Source organism: Gossypium arboreum, chromosome 4 (assembly GCF_025698485.1).
Source record: "Gossypium arboreum isolate Shixiya-1 chromosome 4, ASM2569848v2, whole genome shotgun sequence".
Classification (NCBI taxonomy): Eukaryota; Viridiplantae; Streptophyta; class Magnoliopsida; order Malvales; family Malvaceae; genus Gossypium; species Gossypium arboreum.
The window spans coordinates 12951037-12969568 of NC_069073.1; the positions used below are offsets into that span (position 1 = coordinate 12951037).

At 33.0% G+C, this 18532-nt stretch overlaps 1 protein-coding gene and 1 long non-coding RNA gene across 4 annotated transcripts; one reads left to right on the plus strand and one right to left on the minus strand.

The window, feature by feature from the left end:
• Nucleotides 1-233: 233 nt before the first annotated feature.
• Nucleotides 234-2180, minus strand: LOC128291875 (uncharacterized). 3 transcript variants are annotated; one of them, XR_008281843.1, is made up of 3 exons: nt 1975-2180; nt 1364-1452; nt 234-568 (listed from the first exon to the last, which is right to left on the minus strand). It is a non-coding gene; the product is annotated as an uncharacterized LOC128291875 (long non-coding RNA). The 3 variants fall into 3 exon arrangements; XR_008281844.1 differs by lacking the exon at nt 1975-2180 and adding an exon at nt 1537-1966; XR_008281842.1 differs by lacking the exon at nt 1975-2180 and having other exon boundaries at nt 1364-1516.
• A 1699-nt stretch (nt 2181-3879) lies between these two features.
• Nucleotides 3880-7278, plus strand: LOC108458506 (protein SIEVE ELEMENT OCCLUSION B-like). Its single transcript, XM_053027232.1, has 7 exons — nt 3880-4410; nt 4507-4617; nt 4703-5159; nt 5249-5368; nt 5485-5627; nt 5927-6421; nt 6519-7278. The coding sequence occupies exons 1-7, from the start codon at nt 4198-4200 to the stop codon at nt 7137-7139; spliced, it is 2160 nt and encodes a 719-aa protein (XP_052883192.1). The 5' UTR covers nt 3880-4197; the 3' UTR covers nt 7140-7278.
• Nucleotides 7279-18532: the final 11254 nt, after the last annotated feature.

Genomic DNA, 18532 nt, shown 5'->3' on the forward strand with positions numbered 1-18532 from the left:
CATTTTTTCTTTCCAATTTCCTTATTCTGACATGTCATATGGCATCCATAGATCACTCAAGACATGCTCAATTACATTTAACATACTTTAACATGCTTTGGCCAATCAAATAAGTTGGTATGCTAACATGCATTTCTAAAGTCCTAATTTAATTTACTCAACATACCAAATTTGCATATAAGGAAATTTTAAGTGCAATATAGGTCCATACCTTGCCATTTGGTCAGTTTGGATTTGTCCAAGCATTCATCCAGTCATTTAAGCATTTATAACCACAATTCACTAAGGGACATGTATGCTAATCAACAGATAACCTAACCATTTATCTAACATCATTCATGCAACAATTCAAGCAATAAAGGCATAAAAAAACTAGTTATAAAAGTGCTTAAACAGTGCATGGAATGTCCATTTACAAACGAAAACAAAAGCTAAAGTCTAATCCCTCAAAATGATCCCACATTGCCATCCTTTATTATCCAAGAAAACCATCTCACATATACAATTAAGTTGCTTTGCCTTAGGATCACAAGCTTGGTCACTTCACCACTCCACACAAGATATTTCTCTGCAAAAATAAATTCAAGAGAGTGTGAGCTTAAACAAGCTTTGTGAATGCTCAAGATGCTACAATAAACCACAATATCAAAGGTTAAAAGCAAGTCTAGAAAGCACATAACACTTATCATCAATTATCATTTAATCAAGTTGATACATGGGCATCTTGTGATTATGAAATATGTATAAAAATTCAACACACCAGATACTCAGATCCCCATCACACCAATGACTTATAGAGTTTAACATGTCTCAAGTAAATGTAGCATTAAGCTAACACTCTCCAACACACCAAACATATCCCTTTGAATAGAGCTTTGCTTTACATTCCCTTATCCCTCCAACATGTCCCAATATCAAAAAACATAAATGAGTGCTCAAATCCTATGACATGCCATCTATATCCAATGCTTTTTATAGATCACAAGGCCAATATATCAATATTATACATTCATTTTCTGGTTTGTGCTCACTTACACACATCATACCCATATCACATTTCAAATGTTCATATCATGCACTTTCAAGTGCAATCACTTTACTCATTGAGACACATACACTTTCATATCATATGTGTGTGCATAAAACCAACTGATCATAAGTTACTTTCTGACATATTCACACTATGTGTAATCATATTAACATATCATATACATAACACATCACATATAAGCTTAGTTTGCAAAGTAACACAAGCTTAAGTAAGAACACTTACTCTTGGAACTTAGGATAGGTGATTAGGCTACCTAAGCTCCCTTTTAATACTCTGATTTTTACATTAATTATAGTACACCAGTTCACTCACCTTTGCAACCTTTACTTCAATGTCAAAAGCTCAAGTAAACTTTTGTTTGCTTTTGTCCTTGCTTGTAGAAGCTCCCAAATGATTTGAAGCTTTACATACACATCAAACACAATGCAAATACATTACAAACAAAAACAAGCCCAATGAACTCACTCTAGAATCACAGATCTAACCTTCTCATTCACAATATCGAAAACTAACTAGTTTTGCTGAAATAGGGATTTCAACACTCAAACCTCGTTTCCAAGCCTCAATTTCGATTCAAGCATCTTAAATATCATTTAATTACAGATCTAAACCATCAATTTCATTTAATTACACGAATCTAACTTTATAAAATTAAGCTTGTATTAACATTAAAAGGGAAAATGTCAAATTTATTAAATTTTATTAAGGATTTGTTAAATTAAGATAAAATACCTTTTAATTAGATTAAATGAGTTGAAAATCAGTTTAAAATAGTTACTTACCTTAGTATTACGAGATCTACCATTTTCAAGCAAAAAATTAGTTTAAAATCATTAGATCTATTGAAATCTTGATTAAATCAATTAAAACTTGAATTGAATTAACAACATACTTAATTTAATCATAAAAAGTCGGGATGTTACCTCAATTTTGAAGAAATCAATGGGTTAAGGATCAAATTCGAGCTAAAAAATGCTAAGAAAAATGGTGAAATTAAAGGAAAAAAATATGAGTTTTCTTTAAAATTGAAGAAGGAAATTGTGTTTGTTTGGTTAGAAAATAAATAAAGATGAATCAATTTTGAGAGAAACCTCACATTTAGATTTTAGAAGAAATTTGAACGGACGTTGAAATGGGAGGGACGAGATATGGGTGACCTTTAAATAGCCAAACAATTTTTTAAAAATTAGGCAATTGTCATTTTGGCCACCTTCAGCATCTTCCCTTTTTTCAAATCAATCATTGTTTTCAATTAAAGCTAATTTTCTAAATTATTTTCAAATCAAATCTTGTTTTAAAAATTTGTTTTAAGCAAATTAGTTTCCTAACATCTAATTTTAATTTCTTAACCTAAATTTTTAGTTCTATTATTTTAATATTTTATTTTATTTATTCCTATATATTTATTTTAACAATCTAACTTAATTCGATTTACGGTTCACTAATTCTCGATTTACTAACCTAATTTTTAGAGTGTGACATCAAATACCAGTGAGACTTGCTCCCTTGACATTGCTCAAAAACTGCTTAATCAAATGTATTTATAAAAAATATAAAATATTGCAAAATGTAAGTTTATAGCAATAAAATAAATTCAATAAAAATGAAAAGATAATTATTTTAGAATATATCTAATATATTCAAAAAATGTTTTAAGAAAATTTGCTAAACAACAACAAAATTCTACACAAACTCTCCCAAACACACACACAAAAAAATTAATTTTTCTAAAAAATTAAATAATTTTTTTTCAAAAATTGGTTTTAGGGAAAGAATTGCAACCTTAAATACCTCAAAAAAATTAAAATTATTGTTTATAATAATCATCCCAAAATGAATTCACCTCATGAGGTTTCTACAATTTCATACTCAATTCTAAATAAATACAATGAAGATCATGATTAATGAACGATTAAATCTCTAAAAGTAGGTATCAAATTCACTAAAAACTGAATATCTAACCCAATGCACAGAAATCAAAACCAACAAATGCCATCTTCTATTCTCCAAAAATATAGAGCTCAATAAAATAACCCCCCAAATCTTCATAGATAAGAATATATCCTTCACACCATAGACCTCAAAAGAAAATAAAAGTTATTCTCACCAAAATTTCTAATTCCAAAATTACTTTATTATTTGAGAAGATTTCTAAGATTCTCCAAATATATAAAAATTAAGATAATCCCGAAAGATTTACCAAAACTTTCTCATAATTCAATCCTTTAAATTCTATGAATTCACTCCAACTTACATATATTTTTCAAGACAGCTTTGCTTCATATTTGTCCATTCATTGGTTTCATATATTTCAAAAAGTACATATTTGATTTATTTTTATTCTAATTTATTATTTTTAATTGTATTTAAAATTGATTATTTCTATTATTTTTGTTTGGTTTGAATTTTGAAATGATGATATCTTTGTTTTATAATATTTAATTATATAATAAAAATAATTTATGGTAAGAATAAATAAATTAAATATTATAGTAACAAATAAAGATCCATGATAAATTATAATTAAAATTAGTTAAATATAATATGGAATGAATATCAAAGACCAAAATAAATTTAAATATAATTTCCTCATGATGGGACGTAAACTCAGCATAATTTGGAAAAAAAAAAATCCATATAAAACATTTGTACATAAACTATTAACTTTACTAAAACACGAGTGTATCATGGATAAGATTGCAAGTATTTAGATTCCAATTCCAATTACATCTTAAAAATAATGATATGATTTAATTGAACTCCTTTTATTTTTACTGTTATTTATGAACAGTAATAAACCTTTATCCAATGCCTAAAGAAGAAGCAACGAACAAAGCTTCATAACTTGTCACCTTTTCTTTCCTCTTCACTTTGTTTGATTCTCAATCATGACATTGGAACAAATGGTAACAAAAGGGAGATAAACGATCGTTTTAATTATCAACTTCTAGCGAAAAATGCTAGAGCAGCCTGTTTGAATAACCCATATTTTTATGCAGATTTTCGTGTGTTATCTTTGAAAATTTTCAAGAAGCAAGCAAACAAGGAAGTAGATTCAGCTTGGCTTTATTATATAAGCACATTTCGTTTGTTGTTTCCTTCCAACAGTACCCTCAATGTGGAGTACTGCATTAGAGGCCTAATTAATGGAATCCATTCTAGAACCTGCAACTAAAATGCAGCAATCCGACAGAGGTATAAGGCTGAGCTTTTCAACATCCAATGATGGTTTGATGTTAAAGAAAATTCAGGCAGTTCATGTTCCTGATGGACGAGCCATTGATGTTCGACCTCTTCTGCATATTGTTGAAGACATCTTAAGTTTTGCCGCCCCAGGTGGTGATGCCATTGTTGAAACTGTAACAATTCCATGGCCTAGACTCTATTGCTTGTATTTTGGATTAGTTTCCTACACTTAAAGCAAATATAAACTTCCCTACAAATTTGTCTTACAGGGTAAGCAAGCTACAGGCACTGAAGCATTCCAACACCAGACCAACTACCAAACCAATATTACTGACATGCTTGAAACTTTTTCATTTCTCATTGATAGAATCTCCATTGAGGTTATTAATTATGAAATTCACTCTCTATATACATGTCAGTATATATATTTGTGACTAAAAAAAGGAAGTAATTATGGTATTGCAGATGGCACGCAAATGCAGTGAAACTATGGAAGAACATGCAACAACAATGTCCATATTGAGTATGGTATCCAACTACCCATGGGATGCCAAATTGGTGATAGCTTTATCGGCTTTCGCAGTTAACTATGGCGAATTCTGGCTCCTAGCCCAGTGCTACAACTCAAACCAACTAGCCAAAAACCTTGCAATCCTCAAACAAGTACCAGGAATTTTACAACGTTCAACCATGTTGAAATCTCAGTTTGACACAATCAAAGATCTCATTACAGCCATGCTAGATATTGCCAAGTGTTTAGTTGAGTTTAAGGAAATACCGTCTAATTATGTTACGGAAGATTTTGCTGCTGCAGTATCGGCAGCCATGGATCATATACCGGTAGCTATCTACTGGACCATCAGAAGCATGTTGGCTACTGCATCTCAGATTACTGGTCTTTCAGGATCAGAAAACGAGTTAAGTTCGCATAATTTATATGCCGTTGATGCTATAATTTATGAACTGCAGTCACCTAGAAAAGCTCCAATTTGGCACCATTAGTATAAGAAGTTCCATGTTTCAGGTTTCTTTCTTCCTTGGAATCCTGGGAGCTATCAAGCTTAGTACACAAGCTCAGCAGCATGCACAGCCATCTAGTAGGTCTACTGGCTATCTGCCATAAGCAAATAGGTGAGCTTATTTATACTGGCTAATACGCTATTCTTCAGAAATTGACTCGAGTATTTAAGAAATGTGATCTTATATTTATATGGTCACCGTTTTAATGAGGTTCCTTCCTAGTGCAGATGAAAGAAAATTTATAGAAGCCTATCAGAACCTTCAATATTTGTTTAATGCTGCCCAAATTGACAACAGTAAGGTTCTCAAGGCGTTGATTAACCCAAAGGATGATCCACTTCCACTAGTTGATGGGGCCAACAAGAAAAGGGTTTGCTCTTATTTCCTATTATTCTCTGCTTTATTTTAACTATCTCTTTTAAGCCATTTAAATAGCAAACTAAAGTTACTTGGAGTTTAGCTCAATTAATTCATACAACACTTGCATTTCGGTCTAGGTGCATATCCATAAGGGATTGGTGATATAAACCTCTAAATACATGGAGAAACTTAATACTACCCATGTTGGATGTATATCGAAATCGGAATAACATAGATGTTAGAGACAGTCTAGTGTTTTGTTTTCCAAGTTCCTGATTAGCCGTGCACCAATTTATATGACAAAACCAGGTTAGTGTTGATGTTCTAAGGAAAAGAAATGTTCTATTGCTGATATCAGATCTAGACATCTTGCAAGATGAAGTTGTCATTCTTCAACAGATATACGAGGAGTCCAGAAGGCAATCAAACAGCCTGGACCAGAATCCATACGAGTTAGTGTGGCTACCAGTGCTAGACTCATCTGTCTCGTTGTCTAAGATCAAGCAACGTAAATTTGAGAATCTGGCAGCAACTATGACATGGTTCACATTGCACCACCCTTCATTGCTTAATCGGGCGGTGTTCAGGTTCATCAAGGAAGAGTGGCGTTTCGAGCAGAAGCCTATCGTTGTGGTTTTAGATCCTCAAGGAAGGGTTACATGTTCTAATGCAATTCACATGATGTGGATTTGGGGCAATTTGGCCTTCCCTTTCACCATTGCTAAGGAAGATGCTTTATGGAAAGCTGAGACTTTGACACTTGACTTTCTCGTGGATGGTATTGATCCTGTGATTTTGAAATGGGTACGTTTATTGTCATTCTTTTGCGGTTTTCGGCTCATTTCGTTATCCATATAAACTCACTCATGCATTAATAACATGAAATTGTATGATTTATCAGATATCAGAAGAAAGATTCATATTCTTGTATGGGGGAGAGGATATAGAGTGGATCAGGAATTTCACACATACTGTAAAAACTGTTGCAAGAGCTTGTGGCATTGCAATGGAAATGGTTTATGTCGGAAAGAAAAATCCAAAGGAGAATATCCGTAGAAACATGGCTATTATCAATGAAGAAAAACTTAGCCATTGCTTGCCAGACATAACTGCTATTTGGTACTTCTGGATTCGGATCGAAAGCATGTGGAACTCGAAGCACCAACTTGGTAAAGCAGATGAGAATGATCCCATAACTCAAGAAATCATGACATTGCTTTCATATGATGGCAGTGAAGGGTATGGATGGGCCTTGCTTAGTAAAGGTTCAACAGAGTTCACCAGAGCCAAGGGGACTACATTTTTAACTTGCTTATCAGATTATGATCTGTGGGCTGAAGATGTGCAAACAAAAGGATTGGTGTTGGCAATTCATGATTACTTTTTGCTGAATCCGACCCCACATCATTGCAACCGACTTGTTCTACCGGGCACTGCCGATCGGTTGCCGGAAATGGTGACTTGTTCTGAATGTCGACGAACCATGGAGAGGTACATTTTGTACCACTGCTGCGATGAATAACAAAGTAACATAAGCAACAACTGGTGAGGTTTAGGAAATTGTGTGCTTGTATTTTTTTCAAGTAACATGCATTGCGAAAATGTGAACCCAAACTAATTATGATCAGTTTAATCTTCATAACAATTATATTAGAAACAAATAGATTTTATCATATGATTATATGCCAAAATAAGTTTGGTGTGCATATCTAAATAGCCCTAGATGTGCAGTGCAGCACTATTGCTTCATCAAAACTGAGTTTGCAAAATCTGGGCATAAATGGTTGTCTTTTTCTTCCGGATAGAATGAAGCCAGTAGAAAGACATGAAAAGGAATTAAAGCTTAAAGCCATGAAAAAGTTAGGGAACAATGTATATTCTATACAACATTTACATACAGACATTGTTGGTGTTTTGCAAAGAGAGAAACAGAGAACAAAGGAACAAAAACAAGCAGCAACAGATGCTAAATTGATCTATTCATTCCACCAAAAGTTACATTATATATGGTCAAACAGGTACCAAATACAAAGCAAATTTCAACCACTTGCACTAAACATTATGAAAAATTGTTTAAAGGTAACTTATGAATAAAGAGAACTAGCAAACTAGAGTTTAAAATTAAAAAAATTAAGCTACAAATGAACTAACCAGAACTAGCATGCAACTAAACAAAATCTGCATGCACCAGGGCTCTTTCAGCTGCATGGTTGGCCAACTTGTAATACTCGTCCTTGGCCTTTATGTAGCAAACACCAATGTTGTTTCTTAAGTCCTTGAATCTAGTAGCTACAAGGGGTTTTGTTAAAATGTCTGCAAGCTAGTATTTCGAACTGCAACGAACCAATTTCACTTCAGTTAATTGTTCAACCTCTCTTACAAAGTGATATTTAATCTTGAAATGTTTTGTCTTGCCATGGAAGACAAAGTTCTTTACAATTGTAACAGCAGATTGGTTATCTCAATAAATCTCTGTTACTTCCCCTTAATTCAAATTTAAGTCACACAACAACTTCTTTAGCCACATGGCTTAGTTTACTGTTGCTACATACTCAGCTTCAGTAGTTGATTGTGCAACAACCTCTTGTTTCCTTGAGCTCTAATAAAAAACAACTGACCTTAGTGTAAAGAAGTAGCCTGAAGTGCTCTTCATATCTTCAATTGATCTTGCCCAGTCACTGGCTGTATAACCAACAAGTTTTAGCTCCTTAGTCTTTACAAACTTGACACCATATTGCTGACTGAAATCCTTTACAACCAACCTGGCTTTGAGCTTGTTGACAGATCCATCAGGATTCAACTTTGTCTTGAACACCCATTTCACTCCAATGAACTTCTTGTGGATTGACCTATCAATCAGCTCTTAGGTTTGATTTTTCTAAATAATGGACATTTCATTTTCCATAGCTTCCTTTAGAGCATTTTCCTTGGCTACTTCTTTAAAACAGGCAGACTCCATTATAGCTACATCACATCTTTGGTACACCTTAGAAAGAGGCCTAGTGCCTCTGATGGGAAAGTCATCAAGGTCTTCATCTTATAAACTTTAACTTTAATAGGATGTAGGTGATGACCTTTTTCAAGTAATTCAGCTTCAGTTGCATCCCAATTCCATACATTATCTTCATTGAATTTTTCATCTCTTCTTATAAAGATTTCATTGGTGAAAGGATCAAAGATCTTATATTCCTCTTTGCTGCTGCTATAGCCAACAAAGATGCCTCACCAGTGACCTTTTCTCCAATTTACTTTTCTTCACAATTGGAACAAGTGCATAGAAAATGCAACCAAATATCTTCAAGTGTGAGACTGATGGTTTGAATCTAAACCAAGCTTCAAAAGGTTTCATGCCCTTTACAGCCTTAGTTGATAGCTTGTTTAGCAGATACACAAAGGTTTTTACAACCTTTGCCAAAAAATTGTCTGGAAACTTCCTTTCAAATGACAAACATCTTGCCATGTCCATCACTATTTTATTGAGGAGTGTAGGTGTTTGTCAGTTGATGCTCTCTACCTACTTTTTCACAGAATCTCTCAAACCTTTCTGATGTATACTCAAATCCATTATCTGATTTGAGTATCCTCAACTTGTAGCAAACTTGGTTTTCAACAACTACCTTAAACTTCCAAAAAACCTCTGCCTTTTCTGACTTGAACTTCAAAAAATAGACCTAACAATGTCTTGAGTTGTCATCAATAAATAGAATAAAGTATCTATTCCTATTAAGTGAAGCTGTCTTCATAGGTCCACATACATCAGTATGGACCAAGTGTATTGTCAATGGCTTTCCATGTAACATCCCTAACCTATATCTGTCACCGGAATAGGGTTATAGAGAATTACTGGAGTTTACATTTCAAAACAAACAAAACTTTTAAAAATTTTAATTCATATCACTAATCATAGCAAAACCAAACAATAACATGCATATCGTCCCTTATACGAGCCCTCAAGGCCCTAAAAACACGTTGGAACCAAGTCAGGACTAAATCAGAAACATTTAGAATTTTGAAGGGGTCACACGCTCGTGTGACCAGGCCGTGTGACTCACACGACCGAGAGACATGCCTGTGTCTCAGGTCATATTGACATTCAAAATAGGAATACACGAGCATGTCCCAGCCCGTGTCCATACCTGTGTAACTCTTTGACTTGGATCATACGACCAAGCCACACGCCTGCGTGCCAGGCCGTGTAACTTTCGAAATGCAACCTTTAAAAACCTACAGAGGACACATGGTCGTGTCGCCTGGCTGTGTGTCACACACGGCTGAGACACACACTCGTGTCTTTGACTGTGTGGATGAAAAATAGGCCATTTCCAAGTCATTTTTTTCACCCATTCTGTAACACCCCTCACCTTTATTTAATGCCAGAATAGGGTTACAGAGCGTTACCGGGCATATTACACAATTACACATACATTTCACGTACATTTTCAAATTTCATATAATCATCAATCAACAACATTCATATCGTCCCTAATACAAGCCTACTAGGCCCAAAACATGTATTCAGGGTGGTTCGAGACTAAACTGATAACTTTAGAAACTTTTGAAACACTTAGAAAATTTTCCCAAAAACAGGGGACACACGCTCGTGTGGTCCGGCCGTGTGTCTCACGCGGCCAATGACGCGTTCGTGTCCCAGACCGTGTGGACATTCGAAATGGGAGCACATGGCCATGTCCCAACCCGTGTTAGACCTTGTGTAACTCTTTGACTTGGGTTAAACGACCAACACACATGCCCGTGTGCCATAAAAATGGCCACACATGCCTGTGTACCAGGCTGTGTGTTAGGATGTGCCAATCCTGTAGGGTATACTGACTTAAGCCACACGACCAATTACATGCCAGTGTGCTAGGCTGTGTGAAGCATACTGACTTGGTTTTTAATTCAACACTAGGGGACACACGGTCGTGTAACTTGACCGTGTATCACACACAGCTGAGACACACACCTGTGTTTCTGCTCGTGTGGACAAAAATAGGCTATTTACCAAGCCATTTTGCCGCCCAAATTTGTATGCACCTACAAAAAAACCAAATGGCACCAAAACATAGCATATATAGGCATTCAAAACAACTAAATCAAGCCTAAATCATGCCAACTCAATTTCATTATCCACAATATACACAAGTCACAAAATAGGTCATTACATTATACCTAGTTCACATATACAATTCAACTAAGTAAACATTTCCAAACATGCATCATTATGCTCAAATTTACAAGCATATATTTTCTCTAATATCTACTATTTGACAACCACAATACCTACTAACAATAAGCATCACAAAGCCAACCTCAATCACAAAACATAAGCCTAGAGGCGAAGCCAGGGGGTTGGCATGGGCCCCGCCCCCCTTAAAATGTAAATTTGCTTTTTTGGCCCTTAAAATTTTTCAAAAATTTTAAATTAGTAAAGGTAAAATTGCACTTTGGCCCTCCTAAAATTATAAAAATTTGATTTAATCCTTTACAAATTATAAAGATATAAACTATAAAAAATTAAAATTTTATATAGCCCCCCCTAAAAATTTGTTCTGGCTTCGCCCCTTGCATAAGCCATATGCACACATATATATACATAACCAAACCAACCAAATTAAACCAACTTTCACTATTTGTATATGTAAATTGAAAAATATATAGGATTTTTCCTATATAATTTGTTACCTTTTACTTAATTTTTTTAAAACCAAGTAATTGTTTAATAAGTTAATGAAATGTATGAAAATATGAAATTGGGACATATAAAATATTAAAATGTGATTTTATGCTTTATTATATAGTTTTCATGCAGAAAATGGCTTCTTTTATATTAATTTGAGCATATTATATTTTCAAGCTATAAAGTGGGCCATGCATGATTAAATTGAATAATAAAATATAAATTTATATTTAATAATTTATTTTAATATATTTCATTAATAAATTGGTTTTAATTAATTAAGTAAATTAATTAATTAAAGCGGTTAAATTATATTCTTTGGTCCTCTAAATTATCTACTATTGTTGGACAGGTCTAAGAGCTTTATGTTGATTACAAAACCATCCAAATGGAGGACCAAGTCAACCCAAAATTCGGTTGCATATGGATGTTTATAAATCAAATTTTGGTTTAATTACACAAGGTCCTTGAAGAGTTGAAGAAATCAGAGATTTACTCGGAGATTTGCAATTGACAAAGTCTTGATCCTGATGATGTTGTGGCATTTAAATCAAGCAAAAATCAGCCGCACTCCCACAAATCATGGCCAACCACTCTTGGATGAAGTTTAAAATGATGGACACTCCCATTTTTAGCAAACTAGCTCCCTTGCCTCACCTATAAATAAGACCCTATTTCTCACTTATCCCTCATCCCTCATTCATCCCTCACTCATTCATCATTCTCTCCTCTCTCAACTCTCTTAGCTTTCTTTCCCCCCTCACGCCTATCATCATCTTTGCATAAGGATTTTTAGAAAATTAGCCTCTTAAAGGGCCCTTGGTTGGCCACCTCGAAGAACCATCAGCAAAGGAGCAAAGCGAAGGAACGAAGGAGCCCTCGTCAGTCAGAGTCTTAGGTGACAGCCATTTTGATTTGGGGTTTATCTTTCTTTTTTTTTTAACTTAATTCAAGAATGTTTGCCATGTGTTTGCTGTTCTTGTTTACAACAATGATAGCTTAATTTTATTTAAGTTAGGATGATTGCTTTGATTAAATAATAATTATTTGATTCATGCTTATAATGTTTGTGCCTTAATCGATCATATTTTCAATTAAAATCAAGTCTGTATTTCGTTCATACGTGATTGAAATACACCTAAATTAGCTGAGCGAACCAGACGATGACTAATGGACACATAATTAAAATGTGCATGCTCAATTTAGATCCTAACTCGATTAAATTACAGGTTACATAACAACCCTAACCAGGCTCTGTTATTTGTATAGTTTTTAGATTTTTGTGATTAAACTGTTTCAAACCTAACACGTCTCTGTTACCTCGCATGAATACTAAGAAATCCTTAGTAAATAAGGATCAGTAAAATTCATATTTACTAAGTAAAGGATTCCGAAAGGACCTAATGTGGTTTCCAAACTCATGAAAGATCGAGTTGCCATGGAATGTTTTTCTGAATATTGATAAGCATGTTGATAATAATTTGAGTTAATTAAAGTAATTTTCCTAGCTTATTTATGTTATAATTGTTGATTATTGTGTTAATTGTACTAAAATATATTTCATTAATATAGTTGCATGTTAGGATAAATCACATTAGGGATCATTGCATCTAGATTAATTTTACATAATTTTAATCAATACTTCCAAATCGAATTGTGTTTCTATTTACCAAGCTATTAATAATATTTTTATAATTGAGTGACTTAGCACGAATACAATCCCTATGGAGATGATAACTCGATACTTATTTATTACTTGATAACGACTGTGTACACTTGCACAAACCCGAGCATTACAATAAACAAGACTAAACTTTAAACATTTACAAGTCAATTCTAATGGCTAAATTCATCATCAATTTATATACCAAAGTGACCAAAGTTCCTATACATGCCATATATTCCAAAAACATAGATTCAAAAGTACCAAAACTATAGCTTGATAGTGTGATGAAGTATCCGACGATCCCAGATCCGAGCTAGCTTTGAAATCACTATAAAACACGGTAAAACAAACAAAGTAAGCTTTATAGATTAGTAAGTTCATATGATTAATAAATATAATTTGCTAGTTCATTCATCATTTAAAGAGCATAAATAAATACAAGTATTACATTCAAATCAACAATTTGCACCTTGCCATAGTTCTATGTATCAAATATAAATTCATCAACTTTCACTTATTTTTCATATGAACTTATCAATTATCACTTACTTGTCAAACTTATCACGAGTACCTGAACTGATCCGTATCATTGCTTACATTCTTGTACCATCATCTTTTCCTGTTGAACCATTCGGAATAATATCAGATACTCGAGAATCTCACACTGAAGTCCCATATACATAGCCAATGCTATCTCAATCTCATATCTCATATATAATCACTCTCGAGCTATCAATGGGCATGCTCACACAAGCTGTCAATCAAGATATAGCTACATGGTGCTGCTCACACAAACTATCAAGTAACCGCAACACATGCTTGTATACTCAGCCATCGGTAGGACGTACAAGACCAACACCCTGATCACACAATCACAATAACCCCTACTGACATGTCACTAGTATCCTATCTATTCCTAAAGTTCAACCGAGATTCTCACTGTGTCAATGCTTTGTTGATAGGTTTTGCAGTGTTGTAATATTACAATTATAATATTCCAGTATACCAACACATATAGCATTAAGCTTATTAATCATATAAACTTACCTCGGATGCAAAAACGACGAATTAAGTTGATTAATCCGAAACTTTGTTCTTTCCCCGATCTAAATCCGTATTTCACCTTTCTTGATCTATATAATATCAAATTTAGCTTATTTACTTACCTCTCTATTAAATTTAATCCAAAAAACTTATTAAAGCACATTTACACATTTTCCCCTACTATTTCACAACTTTTACAATTTAGTCCTTTTTTCATAAAATCACAAATTCATGCAATTCAACCAAAACTCATGCTAGCCAAATTTCAATTAGGTCCCTAGCAGCCCATATTTTTCATTTATTTCACATTTTAACCATAGTTTCCACATTTCATAATTTAATCCCTAATTTGCATTTTCGCTAAAAATCACTTAACAAAACTTGTATAACTATCATCAAACATTCATAATCTATCATAATTCATTAAAATACATGCTTATTTATCAATGGAAACATCCTAAATCTTTAACAATTTTGCAAAATACTCCCTGGGCTAGCTAGACCTAGTTGCAACTATATCAAAAACACAAAAATCATTAAAAATGGGACAAAAATCATACATAATTGCAAGGATTTAAAATGGCTAAATGAAGAACCCTAATATCTTGTTTTTCTTCTTCAATTTCAGTGGAAGATGATAGATTAAAAGATGATGGCTTTTGTTGTTTTGTTATTTTACTTATGTAATTTACTAAATTACTTTATTAACCTTGTTAATAAACCATTAAAAACACTTAAAAGATGTCCAAAAATGTCCATTCACATTCCAAATGGTTTAATTACCATTTAAGGACCTCCACTTTAAAAACCATAGCTAATAAACACCTTTAGCTAATAGAACTAAAGTTTTTCACTTTACGCGATTTAGTCCTTTTTATCTAATTAAACACTCAAACGATAAAATTTCTTAACGAAATTTTCACACAAACACACTATCATGCTGTAAACATCAAAATAATAATAAAATAATTATTCCAACTTCAAATTTGTGGTCCTAAAACCACTATTCCAATTTGACCAAAAACGGGTTGTTACACATTCATGCACACACCTATAATCAATTTCCCACATGTAATCAAGCACTCCGAAGTGCACCAAACCATGCTATAACAAGCTATCCAATTAAGGTACATAAGCATACAACTAATGTGTCCAAAAAGTACCTCAATCACAATCATTAAACATGTATATCCATATACATAAATTGGCCAAAAGTTCAACTAACTTATAACTAAACTTATGTCATAACTTACCACTTTGTTTACCTATCAAATTTCACACTAAAAGTACCAAACATGCCATTTTACATCTAGCACCAATAGCCATACATGTAATCTATAAGAATTATACCAATTTACCACATTCAAACATATCAAAAGACCATTTATAATATACATTTTAATTTACCATTTGAACTTCCATCATATAGTTATTATGCATCTCAAATATACATATATCTAACTTATACATAACTAACCATAACTCATCCATATATATAGTTTAATTCCATACCAAGTTATACCATAATTGGCCACATACCAAAATTATATGCAAACATACCAATTTGGTTATTCAAAAGACCACTTCAAATGACCATATCAACTCAAACTATCAAGGCCATCTAAATGACAAAAATCTAACCATATCTAGATGGTTCCAACAATCAACATGTATACAAACCATATTTCAACCATGCACATCTATTCAAAACCTTTCCAAGGCATACCATATCTTGACCATGTTGAGGTCAATTCATTATATATTACTTTGGCTATTCAAACATGATTTAACACATTATCAAATTAACACATATCAACAAAGCATCAAATGTACTAAGACTACATCACCTAAAACGACATGTACATGCCAAAAATATCAATTAACATTCAACTAATCATCAACCATAAGTTCACCTATACATGCCATTATAACATTAACCAAAATATCAAAATCTGCTGGTATAACTGCTGGATAGTGTGATAGATCTCCGATGAACTTCTAACCCGATCAAGCTTCCAATAATCTGAAAAGTAACGAAAAAACAACTACGTAAGTAATGGATGCTTAGTAAGCTCGTATAAAATTTAGTCATATCAATCCATTTCAAATATGAAATTTATACATATCAGGAATAATCACATAATAATACTGCAAGGTTTATGAAACCATATCCAACAACTCACAAAGTGAATAAATCCGTAGCATCACATATACATATCATCCCTCGAATAGTAGGACTTTATAAAACTTTAAACCCTTTCAAATTTTATTATTTTTATTTGTATTTCATTACTTTCTATTGCATTTACTCTTATACGCTCAAATAACAACATCAATTTAATTCATCATTCCCTTTTCCATTATTCTACTCTTCAAGTATGAATTTACTATTTCATTACCTTTCCACACCCGTTTCATATGCATAACACACAAGACATAAGCATATCATTCAATCATAGCCACAAGCTAGTGCATTAAAACATAACTCCTTTTGGAATTAGTCACACGATAAACCATTTCACAAGAAATTACATAATTTAATCTTTCACGAACACAAGCATATTTCCATTGGAGCACTTACCATTTCAATGCAACTTATAAGTAGACATAATACCATTCAATCAATAGCTTGGTAGATGCCTAAACATCAAACAACAACACATGTTAGCCATTTAAATACATATATAAACTAATAATCACGGATGGGCATAACATTTGATTAATTTTCATATACATGTATCATCCAATTCAATTTTCCATATACCATGTAACAACATTTCCATGTAATTCATATATGTCCCTGTAATAGTCCGTATTGAACTCTTACCATTTCATATTAGAATATTGCCCGTTGAACCATTTAGAATATCGTTGGATACTCAGGATAGCTCACACAAAGTGTGCTAAACTGTAATCCGTCAATTCCTGTACATGTATGCTTATATGAGCCATGAATTGATATGCTCTCACGAGCTATAATCAGTAAGATCATATGAGTTGAGAATCGGTAAACTCTCACGAGCTGAAGTCGGTAAGCTCTTACGAGTTGAAATTAGTAATCCCTAAAGACATGCCATTTGTATTCTACGAATTCCTAAGGTTCAAATGGGGCTTGGTAATCGTCATACGTCGTTGGATTTACGTTGTTTCATAATACGTAAATTGCATACTAATATATATATATATTGATTTAATCATAATATAATCACATATTAACATTCAATTCAATAAAAATTATACATAATACAGTTCATATGAACTTAACTGGCTAAATTGCAGAAATACCAAAGTTCAGGGGCATTTTGGTAATTTTCTATTTTCTTCGATTTTCCACCTGATCTTAATCTAAATTAATAAATTCATTAAATATATTAATTTAGAAAATAAAACAATTCATTTCATGCAATTTGTTTGATAAATGCCAGTAGAGTTTTGATCAGTTGAAAGCTTTGTTAACCAAAGCCCCGGTATTAGTTCAACCAAAGTCCGACAAAGAATTTGTGATTTATAGCGATGCTTTGCTAAATAATTTGTGTTGTGTTTTGATGTAGGAAGGTAAAGTTCTAGCTTACTCTTCTCGTCAGTTGAAACCTTATGAGAAAAACTACCCGACACATGATTTGGAGTTGGCAGTTATTGTGTTTGCTTTGAAAATTTGGCGATACTAATTATACAGAAAAAAAATGTCGCATTTTTACAGATCACAAAAGCTTAAACTATTTGATGTCACAGAAAGAACTAAATTTGTGACAATGTAGATGGTTGGGTTGTTAAAATACTATGATTTGATTATTGACTATCACCCGGGAAAAGCTAATATTGTTGCTGATGCTTTGAGTAGAAAGTCATTGTTTACTTTGAAAGCTAGGAATACTCTATTGACACTTTTTGATGATGGTTCAATTTTAGCTAAATTAAAAGCTAAACTGATATTTTTGCCACAAATCTGTGAAGCTTAGAAAAATGATTCAGAATTAATTGATAAACAAGAACAGATTAAAAAGTCACCGTATTGAGATTTTCTCATTAGTACATATGGTAGTTTATATTTCTAAAACTGATTATGTGTTTTGAGGAATTTTGATGCTAAACGAGAGATTTTGTAGGAAGCACACAATAGTAGTTACTTGACTCATCCTGGTTGTAATAAAATGTACGGTGATTTGAAACAAATGTACTAGTCGCAAGGTATGATACGAGAGATCTCAAAATTTGTATCGAAGTGTTTGGTTTGCCAGTAACTTAAAGTTGAACATCAAGTACCTTCGGGATTACTATAGCCTGTTATGATTCCAGAATAGAAATAAGAATGGGTTACCATGGATTTCGTATCAAGGTTACCATTATCTTCGAAGAAAAAAGATTTGTAACACCCCTAATGTAACAGCCCGATTTTGGGCCTAGTCAGAATAGTGGTCTCGGGACCACAAATTCAAAGTCAGAGAAATTATTTTTTTATTATTTTGATATTATAGCATGCTTTTAAGAGTGCATGAAAAAATTGGTGAAGTAATTTTAGTGTTTGTGA

Bases quoted from the DNA above. Each gene is read 5' to 3' on its own strand.
- LOC108458506 (XM_053027232.1), top strand. From the start codon at position 4,198: ATGGAATCCATTCTAGAACCTGCAACTAAAATGCAGCAATCCGACAGA. The intron at 5,160-5,248 runs GTTCGCATAATT...TAGTATAAGAAG, and splicing joins AGGATCAGAAAACGAGTTAA to TTCCATGTTTCAGGTTTCTT. The intron at 6,422-6,518 runs GTACGTTTATTG...ATGATTTATCAG, and splicing joins ATCCTGTGATTTTGAAATGG to ATATCAGAAGAAAGATTCAT.